The 14,260-nt window shown below is 29.1% G+C and overlaps 1 protein-coding gene across 5 annotated transcripts in view; it reads left to right on the top strand.

Moving 5' to 3' along the window:
* Positions 1-14,260, top strand: part of Eip74EF (Ecdysone-induced protein E74) — a 198,970-nt gene that overhangs the window by 127,824 nt on the left and 56,886 nt on the right. The window contains exons 1-2 of one of the 5 annotated variants that reach the window (XM_089172631.1): positions 8,301-8,980; positions 9,149-11,360. The exons of 3 other annotated variants lie outside the window; for them this stretch is intronic. In XM_089172631.1, coding sequence (XP_089028757.1) covers positions 10,889-11,360 — 472 coding nt within the window. In that variant the 5' untranslated portion in view covers positions 8,301-8,980; positions 9,149-10,888. Of the gene's footprint in view, positions 1-8,300; positions 11,361-14,260 lie in introns of those variants that run through there. One more of the 5 variants, XM_089172632.1, reaches the window with a different exon arrangement.

Raw genomic sequence — 14,260 nt, 5'->3', positions numbered from 1 at the left:
GTTAAAGGATTGTTGGTGGTTCCGGCCGCGTGTGACCGAGCATATTGTAGACACAATAAAGGGGAACGTTTTAAACAATAACCTCGCGACTCTCCTTCTAACCGGACGTAGGAACTACACGTGGCTTTTTAATATATATATATACACACATATATATACTTATATATATTACATATAGATATGTGTACGTATACTTTGTGTATTTGTACATTTGTTTGTATTTTTCTATGTCTGTATACTATATATTAATACATTTGTTTGTATTTGTACTTATATATAAATGTGTGTTTGTGTGTTTCTATGTATGTGTTGAACTTTTTCGTTTACTGTGTGTGTATGGTGGACCTTGGAAGCCGCTCGTAGCGGATCGGGGGAATCTTTCCGGTTCTCGCGGACGTGAGCCAAGGGGGATTCTTCTTCTTCTTCTTCTTCTTCCTCCTAACCACCTTCCTCCTCCTCCTCTTCTTCTGCTTCTTCTTCTTCTTCTTCTTCTTCTTCTCGTTCTCCTACTTCTTCTTATTCTTCTTCTTATTTAGCGTGTCCTTGGAAAGACACATGCAATAGACTGTTTCACGGTTTCTCACACCTCGAAAAATCTTCGATTTCTTGTTTGATTTTTAATACTAATCCTTTAATTAATTATTTTTTTCTTTAAATCTATTACTTTTATCAAAAAATTATATTGTATAATAAAAATAAAAAAAATTAAATAATATATATTTCATTTATAAATATAATATTATATTTAATAATTCTATTTAATATTATAATTATAATAAATATAATTATATATTTATTTGTTATTTTATATATTTATTATTATAATTATATTTGAATATAATTATTATATTTATATTTTTAATTTTTGGTATTACCTATAGGGTTTATTTCTACTCTATTTGTAGGGATAAATAATTATAATCAAACATATAGAGTATTTCCCAATTACAAATAAAAAAAAAACCAATAATAATATTTAATATAATAATATAATAAATATTAGAGATTAATTATAATAATAATATTTAAATATATAATATATCTTAAATTATTATTATAAGCGTAAAAAAAAAAACCATAATTAAATGTAAATGATTTTCGTGAAGGTCACGAAAATGTAGCTACTATCATTTCCTTCGAGTAGTGGGTGCGTAAGTACATGCATGCATGCATGCCTGCATGCATGCATACATAAATTCAGACATGCATGGTACCTGTATGTACCTGTGTATACCTGTCTGATGTATGTATATAAGTGTATTATTTTTATGTAGAACGATTTCCCTTTGGCATAGCTTTTCCCGCGCATAGTTAGTCGTCTCCCTCTCTGTCGTTGTTACTTGAAAGATTTTCATCGGTGAAAAGGAAAACGCGGTTATGCTAGCTAAGTTAAAAGAAGAGGAGGAGGTGGAGGAGGAGGAGGAGGTGTACTCTTAGAGTGAGTTCCCTTGCGCTCGCGCGTTCACCCGCTACTTCTTCTTTTTCTTTAGCCCTCTCTCCCTCGCTCCCTCCTCCTCCTCCTCCTCCTCTTCCTCCATCTCATACTCCCCCTCAACCCTCTCCTCACCCACCACCTTCTCTCAAGCAGCCGCTTCACCACCTCAGGCAACACCCTCGCGTGTGTCCTTGGAAAGTCTCGAGAAACTTCTTCTTATTTTTCTTCTTCTTCTTCTTCTACTACTTCTACTACTTTTGCTTCATGGTTTCTGACACCTATTTCTATGGGTTATTTTTTTATTTATGTATTTATTGGTTTTTTCTTTTTTTTTTTTTTTGGATGGGAAAGAGAGTTGTGTTACACGTAACGATCCTAGGTATCATTTTTGGTCATCATTTTTTATTCATTTATTTATTTGTTCTTTTTTTATTGGGGTCCTATTATAAGTAAATGAATCCTTGTCATCACTTTTGGTAATAATTTTTCTCACATAAAAAAAAAAAAAATACATTTTAATTTTCATGCATGGAATAAATTTCTTTTTCTTCGTTTTTTTTTTCTTTTTACCATCAAATCAAAAATGAAATAAATATATATATATATATATATACATACGTGACTTCAATGAAATGAAAATTGCAAAACATTTTCAATCATTGTGTCTCTTTTCTAAATTATTTATTCAACGTAGTATTATAAATGCAATGCATGCAAAAAAAAAAATGTTGAAAGAGTTAAACAAAAAATTGACTTCCGATCGTTCGAAGAAATGAAAGGATGAAAAGGAAAAGAATCATAAGAAAAATTGATTCGTGGTATGGAATAAACGTTAATTTATTTTTTTTTCTTCTTTTCCTTTTGTTCTTTTTTTTTTTTTTTTTCTTGTTTTGATTATTCTCTCACTCACAGTTTATAAAGAGAGAAACGTGTCGAGGAAAAGTGCGCGTTAGTCTCGGCCTGAATCGTCGACTAATATCTCTTCCTCCTCTCTTTCACTTTACAACGATCGAACTAGAGGAAAAAAAATCAAAACGAATTTAAAAAAGAAAAAAAACAAAGTGCAACAACAACAACAACAACAACAACAACAACAACGATAGCGTCAAACTAAAATACAAACTGCAGAAAAATGCCTAGAAATTTTCTAAATTTATTTCTTTCTATTTCTTTTTATTTTATTTTTTTATTTTTTTTTCTTCTTCCACCCACACCGTAGGAAATTTTTTCACAAATTTTTTTTAATTAATTTTTTACTTTTATTTATTGGTCTTCAAAATGAAGATGAGAAAAAGAAATGATAGTGGAGAATGATTGAAATTCATAAAAAACGTCTGAGATCATAGTATAGATAATCTAAGACACATACACACATACAACTAACTGACGAATTAGAAATCTAGCTTTTCCTGGATTGGGTGTAGGTCTTGTTCAGAAATCGGCGAGAGTTACGAGATTTTCTCTCGGTCAGTTAACAGATACAAGTAGTATTATTGTATATAGCAAATAAAGTAAGTAAGTAAGTAAGTAAGTAAGTAAGTATGTAAGTAAGTGTTCTCTAATTTTTTTGCATTTAAAAAATGATTTTTCTTAGTAGTGGATTCAAGATGACACCATTGTCTCTACTGTTGTCTATATTTGTATTTATTTAATTATATCTGTGTATGTTATGTATGTATAAGTCTCTTTTCCGTTTTATTCATTTTGATTTTTCCTTTTGTAAACTTTTTAACAAAAAATCTTATTTTTCTTATAATCATATAATCATTTAAAAATACACAAACGTATTTATCATTTTATAAAATATATTAACAATTTTATATATCATACCGTTATAGTTATTTCGTTTAATTTATTTTATTTTATTTTATTTTATTTTATTTTATTTTAATTTAATTTAATTTTATTTTATTTTAGTTTATTTTAATTTAATTTTATTTTATTTTAGATTTTTTGTTACCATATAAAAGGGTAAAAATTATTGTATCCTAATAGAAATAATTCGTATTTATATTCGATCATAAATTACATTAACGAAATAGTAATTATTAACGAAAATTAATAATTATAATTATATTATATAATAAATATAATAATAATTATTATTATATGTATATATTTTTAAATTACTAATACTTCTTTTTTAAATAAAATAAAAATTGAAATGTGTTATAAAAAAAAGAACAAAAAATAATAGAACCAAAATAAAAATTAATAGACAAATGCAGAGGGTAGAAAAATAAAAGGAAAAAGAAAGAAAGAAAGAAAGTATAATTTTTTAGATAAATAATACAATAATCAAGCTCAGTTAGCCTTTCTATTGAATAGGCGCCCTGAGGCAGTTGACCTTTCAGCTCCCCCTTTAATCTAGCCATGACCACGAGTAGGATCTCTCGCGATGGTAGTTGGTAGTATAAGAGAATGAGGAGGAAGAGGAGGTGGTGGTGGAGGTGGAGGTGGACGACGAGGTCTCTTCGTAATCGTCGTTCCTCCTAAATCCATTCTCGCGACGTCATTTTGTTTTTTTTTTTTTTTACTCCTTTTTCTTTTTTTCTTCTTAATTTTATCGTGAAAAATAACTACAAGACTTTACTTAGAAGTACTTATTGGCATGAACACGCTTAAATGCACGCACATATATATATATATATATATATATATATGAATTTTTAGGAAAAACGACTTAACAACGTTATTAAAGTTTTTTTCTTTTCTTATCAGCCGTCAAAACAACCATCCAAAAAAATGCTTTAATGTTTTTCATGAATTTGTTTTTTTTATATATATATGAATGATGTATACTTATATTACTTATTTATACAGACGTATTATACACTTACATGATACACCTATATATATGGATATGGATGCATGGGGAATAAATGAATGAGGATCGATGAAGTTCACCTTCGAAAGGAAAACATCGTCTTGCCTGGAGGATCTTTTTAAAATGTCTGACAAAAAGATATATGTGGCTGCGTGTGTATGTGTGTATGTGTGTATGTATTTCTTTGGATATGTAATATATGATATACGGAACGTTTCAAATATTGGAGAGTGGGTTTGAAATGTTTCAAGCTTGAGGAAAAAGTATTTCTTTTTTTTTTTCTTTTTCTTTTAAATAAAAGTAAATTTGATCAAAGGGAAAGCTTTTTATATTGGAATCAGAACTTTTCAATTCACCTACGTATATATAAAAAAAAAAAAAAAAAAAAAATATTATATAACACAATTTCTTATATTTGTAAATTCTAATTGAGATTTTTTTCTCTTTTTTTTATGGGGGAAGGGAGAAGGGGTATTTTTATATGTATTTTAAAATAAATTTAAACAAAATCTAAAAAATAAATAATAAAATAATTATTAATATATGTTATGTTATAGTATGGAATAATATTTCTTATAATTTGTCTACAAAAACAAGTACCTTTGATTTGAATATTAATATAAATTAAATTACTATTGTTATTATAAAATAATAGTAATAGTATAATATTATTATTATAATATTACTATTAATTATTATATAACTAATAAAACTATTATTTTTATATAATATTATATATAATATAATAATAATATAGTAATATTAATTTATATTTAAAATAAATATATAAATATATTATAATAAAATGGAATAATATTTTTTATAATTTTTCTATAAAAACAAATATCTTTGAGATTGAATATTAATTTAATTTCAATTGAATTACTACTACTACTACTATTATTATTAATATAACTATCTATATAATTGTGTATATTTCTCTTTTCATTAAAATATTTGATTATAGAAATCACCTGTTAATGTAATTTGGTGTCCAGTATTGTTACGATTGTAATAATATTATTAAAGTGAGATATATTAAAAAGGTTGAGAGAGGGTTTAAGCGTGAATAATACATACACGTTTCTCTAGCAAATCACCTGTTCGTATTATCGAATGAGTGCTTTTAGTTGAACGACAATATTAATCATCTTTTAATCTTATTGATTTATCGGCGCTATGGCTTATCGGTCGAGTATCTGAGAAAATTGCTTACGATAGGTGTTAAGAAAAAAATATTAGTGATAAAACCTAAATGATAGATTCTTATCGATTAAACTAAACTTCCTCGATTCTCATTGCTTAATAATACGAAACATCATATTATATAGAATCATTTTTTAGATAATAATAATAATAATAATAATAATAATAATAATTTATATTCAATCCCATATATAATTATATTGAAATAATTCAATTATTTCAATAATAAAATATTTTATTTTTCTCAATTTCTTCCTCTTTGTTTGTGACTATATGCAATAAGGAAAAGAAATACGCCCACTACTATTTATACAAGCATAAATATATAAATGTACGTATGTATGTAATAGGGTATAAATGTATTTGGTATTACGTATAATAATACACATGAAAATCTTCTTACTATTATTAAAATTCATATGTAGAAATGTAACCAATAAATGTGTCAACGTGGAGAATGATAAATATAATCATTCGAAGAAATGATTCTACTTATTCGAAATTATCTACTACTACTCTTCTTATTAACCAAGTAAGACAAATATAATCTTGAAATATCTGTATAAAAATAATTTCTTCCTTATTATTCTTTTATCTATATTTTCTCTAAAAGAAGAATTATTAATAAGCATATGTTTAAATTATGAAGAATATTTCTTGTTTTTTTTTTTTTTTTTTTTTTTTTTGGAATCATTATTGAATCTCTTATTTATTGTGATATTTATCTGTAACATATTTGTAAGTAATATTATCAAATATTCCAAATTACTTTATATTATAATTAATGATTTTTTTTCTTCGAAATATTATTATTCAAATCGAACAATATTAATTTTAAAATACTACAAACAATTTTAAATTCAAAATAACAAAAGTAATACCCATCTATCTGTCTCACCTTTTAATTAAAAGTTTGTACTTACTGAAAAAAAAGGATTCTATAAACAAAATATAAAAACACCAATAATAATCGTCATCATACTCAACAATATCATCATCAACATCATCATCATCATCATCATCATCATCATCCTCATTCATTCGCGGAAATTGTTAGAATGAGAATTGGCTCGTGCGCGATAGCTGTCAGGTTTAATCGATATATCGTACTTGTTGTGTCGTCGTAGATAAGAAAGACCGAAACCGAAACCGGAGTAAGCAAGAGAGAAAGAACAAAATAAAAATGGTAATAGAAATAGAAAGAGAGAGAAAGAGAGAGAAAGAAGACAGGATCTTCGAAAAATCGTTCTCCTCCGGCTATGACCTCGCACGCTCGTTCACCCGCTGCAAGATCAACTTGAAATAGAAGAAGAGGAAGAAGAGGAAGATGAAGAAGAAGAAGATGAAGAAGAAGAAGAAGAAGAAGAAGAAGAAGAAGAAGAAGAAGAAGAAGAAGAAGAAGAAGAAGAAGAAGATACATATACACATACAAGCATACAAGTTGTGTTCTTCTTCCTGCGAGCCTAACCGCTCGTCGTCGCAACCGATCGCTCGGTTGAGGATCGACAAGGTCAGGGACTCGTAACGCACGCCATAGAAAGAAAGAAAGAAAGAAAGAATGAGAGGGATGGTTAGTTGTGGTAGAAGAAGAAGAAGAAGAAGAAGAAGAAGAAGAAGAGGAGGAGGATGAGAAGGAGGTGGTGGTGGTGGTGGTGGTGGTAGAAGGGTGGAGAGGGAAAGAAAACTGAGAGTTTACAAAGCCATCGTGTGCACATACACACATGCACACATATACATATACATGCACGTTTCCACGAAAGGCGAACGATGGGAGACGACTACCGGTAAAGAAAAAAAAAATAAAAGAGAAAGAGAGAGAGAGAGAGAGTGATAGTGAGTTGGTAAAGGGGGGAGACTGGGTGGCGGGAAGGAGAGAAGGGAAAAAATAAAAACTCGTCGATCGATCGATCTTCACCGTCCTATCCCAATAAACGAATGGGTATAACACGATAAAGACAAAATAATAAAATGTCTACGTATGATATTTTATTCCTATCATATGCATATAAGGTTTGTATATGTGGATGCATTTGTTCGTTCGTTCGTTCGTTTTTTCGCACGTTTATATTATGCGAATAATTATATATTGAATGAGACTATATTTAAAAAGAAAATTCTTAAGCGGTTTCAACTGTGAGTCATTTTATCTGAATTTTAATAAGTTATTCTGTGTTAACATTTCATAAAGATTATAATTGTTAATTAAACTATTATGAAAAGTTTATAATTATTGATTACATTGATTGAAGAAATACAAATTTAACTTTTTATTAATAGAAATATTGAAATAAAAGAAAAACAATTATAAAAATATATTTTCTAAATTATAATTAGTTTACTTAAACCTCATATATATATATATATATATTACACATATAAGTATAGTAGGAGGAAGAGAAGAGAAAAAGACAAAAAAGGAAAGAAAAGAAAAGGGCGTCGTAAGGGGCAGAACATTGCGGTAGGCTACGCATCCGTTCGTCTCGAACGACGTTACGCGTCTCTGTGTGTGCGTGTAGTATCTTGCTATTCGTGCGAGAGGAGAAGAAGAAGAAGAAGAAGAAGAAGAGGAAGAAGAGGAAGAAGAGGAGAGGGCGTGAAAGACGAAGAAGAAGTAATAGAGAAGAGAATAAAAGAAGAAGAAGAAGAAGAAGAAGAAAACGCTAGTGGTGGTGGTTGTGGAGTGGGGGTTAGAAAGAGAAGTGTAGTAGTAGTAGATAGAGAGTGATGGTAGGACGAGTACGAAGAGGGGTGGGGAGGGAGTAGGCCGGGCTAGGGGTCGGTGGTGCGTTAGTCGTGCAAGAGGAGGCGGGAGGAGAGGTGGTAGGAGGGAAGTGTAGTAGTAGTAGAAGAGGAGTAGTAGTGGTGGGGGTGACGGCGGTGGTGAGCTTAGTAGTACGGAACGAGCCGAGCTTGGCCGAACGTGTAGAAAGAGAAAGAGTGATGGAGAAGGATAGAAGTAGTCGCGTATATACGTTCGGAACGGACGGCGTGAGCGCGCGAGCTTGAGCGAACGTTTACGAACCAAACGAACGTACACGAACGCGTACGAACGTGAACGAGTGAGAGCGAGAGCGACAACGAGAGAACGGGTGAGGTAAAACGAAGGAGAGCGAGAGTGAGTGAGTGAGTAAGTGAGTTAGTTAGTTAGTGAGTGAGTGAGTGAGTGAGTGAGTGAGAAAGATAGGGAAAGAAAGAGAGAGAGAAAGAAAGAACGAGTCCGGCGCTCGAACTTGTGGAGTGTGAGTCTGGAGTAGTGAGTGAACGAGTCTGGACTAGCGGGCTACCCCGGTTCCGAGTCAGTCAGTGTGCCACCGGCAACCGTAGCCTCGTCGCGCGACGAACGTGGGATATTATAACGCGACCGAGAGACGAAGATCACACATATATCTATATATATATATATACACACGACTCTTACAACGGCGACTACTACGGACATATATACATAACGTTATATATACGGGACATTTGGTGTTTCTTTTTTTTTCCATTTCATTTTGTCTTATTAAATAGTATATATTTTGATTATATTAAATTACGTTTTATCATATTCATATTATACATATATATATATATATATAATATGTATATATATATGTATATATTTATACGTGTATAAAACGAAATTGATATCAATCTTTGACATCGTTGTGTTTATTATTATTAATAATCGTTAAAAGATTTTACTTTTGAACGAAAGAATTTTAATGGACAGTTTGTTGACGGTGTTAAAGACGTTTTAAATGAAAAGAAATAAAAATCGTATTATTTGAACGAAAAGGTTACATTTCGCGTTTGTTATTATTTTTAATCGTCGGACATACACTATTTCAAATTGTTTGTTGGTATATTATTATTATATATGTGCGCGTGCGTGTTCTCGATAAGTAGTGGTGCTTTTCCTCCTCTTGAAGATCTTTTTAAAAACGTGTACAAAGAGAGAGAGAAAGAAAGAGAGACACACAACACACACTTTTTATTCTCTTCACATTTACCTTTCATTTTTTTGTTTTTTATTATTTCATCTTTTCCCTCGTCACTTTTTTACTCTCCCTGTTGTTATCGGCTTGTCGTGGATGATGTGTTAATATTTCGTCTGGTGCAAAGCAAAAGGGATATAGGAAAACTAGATAAATAGAAGAAGATCTAACGAGAAAAAGAATTTTAAAAAAGTAAAGAAAAAGTAAAGAGAGAGAGAGAGAGAGTGTTGTTAAGAAGAAAAAAGAAAGTAAGAAGAGGAAGAGAGAAACGGGATATATTATGTTCATTGGAAGATAAGGACACCGGGTGTACCTACGTGTGTGTGTGTGTGTGTGCATATCACGTCGGTGTTCGAAGTCATAGAAGAAAATACAAAAAAAAAAAAATAAAAAACAAAGTGAATATTATTGGTGGATAATAATACAAAAAAATATATATTATTTTCCAATACCTAAATTAAATTACTTTCTCTTTCGACGGATCGAATATTTGGATTACCAAAAACAAAAATTGAAAGGGAAAGAGAATAGAATTTTTTAAAGGGGGAAAGAAAAAGCTTTAAAAAAGATCGGATAATTGTAACTTGTGAGTGTGTAATCCTTTTTAATCCTTGCAAGGCCATATTACGATTGGTACGAGACAAGACAAGACAAGAGAATAGCAGCAATAGGTGGTGTAAGAGGTTAAATGAGGAGGAGTAAGAGGAAAGAAAAGCCAGACCGGAAGTGAACGCGCGACCGCGAGAGGTACGTCGAACCTCTTCTCTTTATCCTCCCCCCCCCTCCGCCCACCCCCCACACCTCCACCACCGACTCTCTTTCTATCTTTCACTCTCGTTCTTTCCTCTGCCAGTTGTGTAGTAGTATCGCAAAGATTCGTGATTACGATCGAAGGTAAAAAGAAAATAAGAGAAATAAGGATTATTTTAACTCGTACACTCTTCTTATATACATGTGTCTGTGTGTGTGCCGTGTGTACGAGATGAAAAATAACAATTGAATAAAATTCATGGAAAAAAAGGAAGATCGGGGAAAAAAAAGGATCGAAATGAAGAGTAGATCAAATTTTGTCACGAAAAGTAAAAGTAATAGTTGAAGAAGAAAGAAGAAAGAAAATTTGTGAAAAAAATATACATATATATATATATATAAAGAGAAGAAGAGTGTGATTAAAGAATAGTTCAAAAAATAATGTTTGATTAAAAAAAAAAAAAATGCCCGGAGATAATAATATTAATAATATAAACGTGAATTTGTTGTTGTTCAAATGTGTGTCGTGTTAAGTTACTTACGAATGTTATAATAATTACTCATTGATTTTTATTGAAAATTTGTAATAATAATATTAATAATAAATATTGAAGAGAAAATTAATTGAATTGGTGGTAAAGGAAGAAATAATTATTAAAAAAAAAAAAAACAATAAAATAAGAAGACGAGATGCTCGAGGATCAGCCGTTGGACCTTAGCGTCCGTGTTGGGGATTACGCCGAATTAGCGAGGGAAGAAAATGATCAACAGGATCATTTAGATCGTAAAGATCTTATCAGAGATCAAATTCAACAATATCACCACCACCACCACCATCATCAACAACAGCAACAACAACAACAACAGTTGCAACAATCGCAACAACAACAACCATCACAACAGCAACAATCACAGTTGCATCAGCAACAACAACCAAAACAGGAACCAATCGACGATTACGGAAATGCAGCAGCTAGTCTGAGGTTAAGAGGATGTTTCGTTGGTACCAGTTCAGATTATTCTCAAGACAGAGAGGATCGTACCTGTTCCGAGGATTCCGACGATTCGTGCTCGGATAATAATCAGAAGGATGGTACCGCGAGGTCGCGGTCCAGACCACCTGGTACCAAACCCTACAAAAAGAACCTCATGCGGAGATACCGTGAGTCCCATCGATACACATATTTTTTTATTCATTTTAGTTTCATTTTTTTACATCTCTCCAATCTTACTTTCCTTTTTATTATTCTCCTTTTCACTTTCTTATTTCGTTTTTTTTTTTATTTTATTTGGAAATGGTACGGATAAGAATTACTTCTTTCATAATTACTGTATCCTATTTATAGAATTTTTAATTATTAACATAATTAAATAATTTTCTATCATAATACGAAAAACATCCCGTTCTGAATAATTCGTGTATTTTTAATCTATTTCGATTAAAAGTATTTGTGATACCTTTATTTTTTCTTATAAATAATAATAAATTATTTTGTTACGTTGATTATTAAAAATACTAAAGAAAAAGAAGAAATAAATAACTTTATAAATGTTATTTTCGAATTAGGACAAATTTATATTACTATATCAAATGGTGCGTCTGTATGTAAAAGGTTCAAGGCTAAAATTATATTCAGAGTTCGGATTCTATTTTAAATGATTTGTATGTGTATACATACCACGTGTAATTATGCGCGTAAGAATGAAATTAGATTTTTTTTTATATATATATATATATTAGTCTCGATGTAATAATATCAAAAGATATTTTCAGTTTTCAAAATCATAATAGATTATTAATTTCGTTTAAAGTGTAAATATTTTCAACGGAATAAAATCAACAAGTTATATATGCATATATATACATATATACGTAATAATATTCAAAATACGTGAAAATGTATTTTATCGTTAACATATATATATATGAAATTTCGAATACAATTCATTAAACGTACAAATATTTACACTTTATTTTCCCATACGGTGCATATGCATCAAAGATAATTGCAAAAATGATTGATCAAAATTACCTTTTCTAACTAACAACGAAAATATAGAATGTATCTCATATTTGTTTTTCTTCCTTTTTTTTTAATTAAAAACAAACATAATTTTATTCTATAAAATTTTGCAAAAATGGGATGGGAGAAAGATGATTTTGAAAGAAGGATGAAATTTGACAGATGATGATAAATCGTTGGCTCACATAATTTCGATATTTCAATATACAAATGATTGTTCTTACATACATACTTACATACATACATACATACATACAGACATACATACAGAGACATATATATAAAAATAAAGTAATAATAGAGAGACAATTTATAGAACAAAATATTAAACTTTAAATCGAAATGTTCGTCACATTTCACTTTCAATTCGTCATCAGAAGAAGATAGAAGATAGAAGATAGAAGAAGAAGAAGCCGCACCTCGGTTTCTTAACGTTAACCAAAACTATCTTTGAAGTTAGAAAAAGATGATGTAGAATAAGAATATAAGAGAATAAGTAGAAAAATAGTAATAGAATAAGAAAAAAAAGAAGAAATAGAATAATATGAAAAAGTCATGTTAAAAGTAACGACTAAAAGACGAGTTAGAGAGAAAGGTTGGTTGGTTGGTTGGTTGGTTGGTTGGTTGGTTGGTTGGTTGACTTTAAACGTTTAGATTGCCTCGAGCTATCAACGATATTTTCTAACACATATATACACATACACATACGTAAGATTTTACAACGCAAAGAGAAGAGAGAGAGAGAGAGAGATGATTCTTCTTCATCGGTTATATTTCTACGAATGATATTGGTTGATTTTTATTATTAATAATAATAACTATTATTATTATTTTTATAAAAAAAAATTTTAGTTACCTTTCATTTTCTAATATTTCTAATTAAAATAATTAAATTCTTTCAATTAATATTTTTGACATATGTTGAATTATAATTCGAATGACAAAAAACACATCAAAAAAATATTTATTATATCTCGAAGTTTATCAAATTTTACAGTAGTATTAGTATATCTGTAATATTTGATTATAATAATTGTTCATAAATTCGAAACGTATCTTCGTCAATTTTTGAAATAAATCGTAAAAATTGAGACTACTCGTTTTAAACTAAAGTAATTTTTAGTTGTTTTCTTTTTGTTCATTGACTGTGTGTGTTGTTTATATGTTTATATGACTTTCCTTAAAAGGAAATTCTATTTAATATGAATAGTATGTGTGTGTTATGTATATGTACCATATAAGGAAAGTCATGTAAACAGTATATTCAATAAATGAACTTTCATAGTTGACAACGAGCCAGTTCAACGGTGGATTTCGTAGAGTATCGTACACGCGAATGGTAAACACGTACTTTTAGATAATAATACACATTCACTTCGATTAATTAATAATTATTTCAATACTTTAATATATTTTACTTATATTTAGGATTGTTTTATGCTATTTCTATTAAAATTTTTGCAAATCTGTTATTATTACGATCTAAAGAATTTTCTTTTAATATTTTGATGTTTCAATGAGATATTATCTTAAGGAAATAATTGTTATTTCTAATTACAATTAGTAATTGTTATTAATAATTGTTACAATTGTAATTAGAAATTCTAGATAATAATTTCTATAATATTTCTTTTTATTTTAATATATATATATATATATATATATATATAATTATTACATACTATTATAATTAATTTTTTTTTATTATTTATATTATATTACATTTACTTTATTATATTATTATATTTATTTTATTATATTATTATATTTATTTATACTATTATATTTAATTCAATAATTAATTCGACAAATTATTACAGGATTAATTTCAATAATATTTCATTGAAACGAACAACATTAATTTAATTAATATCAATAGAAAAAAAGGGTGTCAATATTTTAACTTCGATGGAAACTAATATTTTAATTTACGATCGGTATATTAAACATTTTTATTTTTATTTTATAGAATTAATTTTGGAGTTTTTTTTTTTCATTAGATAAATTTGTGATAGTTTTGTTTCATAGAATATTAGAA

This window comes from Polistes dominula, unplaced genomic scaffold, assembly GCF_049000335.1.
Source record: "Polistes dominula isolate Pdom_NZ unplaced genomic scaffold, Pdom_raw_medaka contig_23, whole genome shotgun sequence".
NCBI classification, from domain to species: Eukaryota; Metazoa; Arthropoda; class Insecta; order Hymenoptera; family Vespidae; genus Polistes; species Polistes dominula.
Note: the sequence above shows the minus strand (reverse complement) of the source record. Positions and strands in the feature narration are given on the sequence as shown.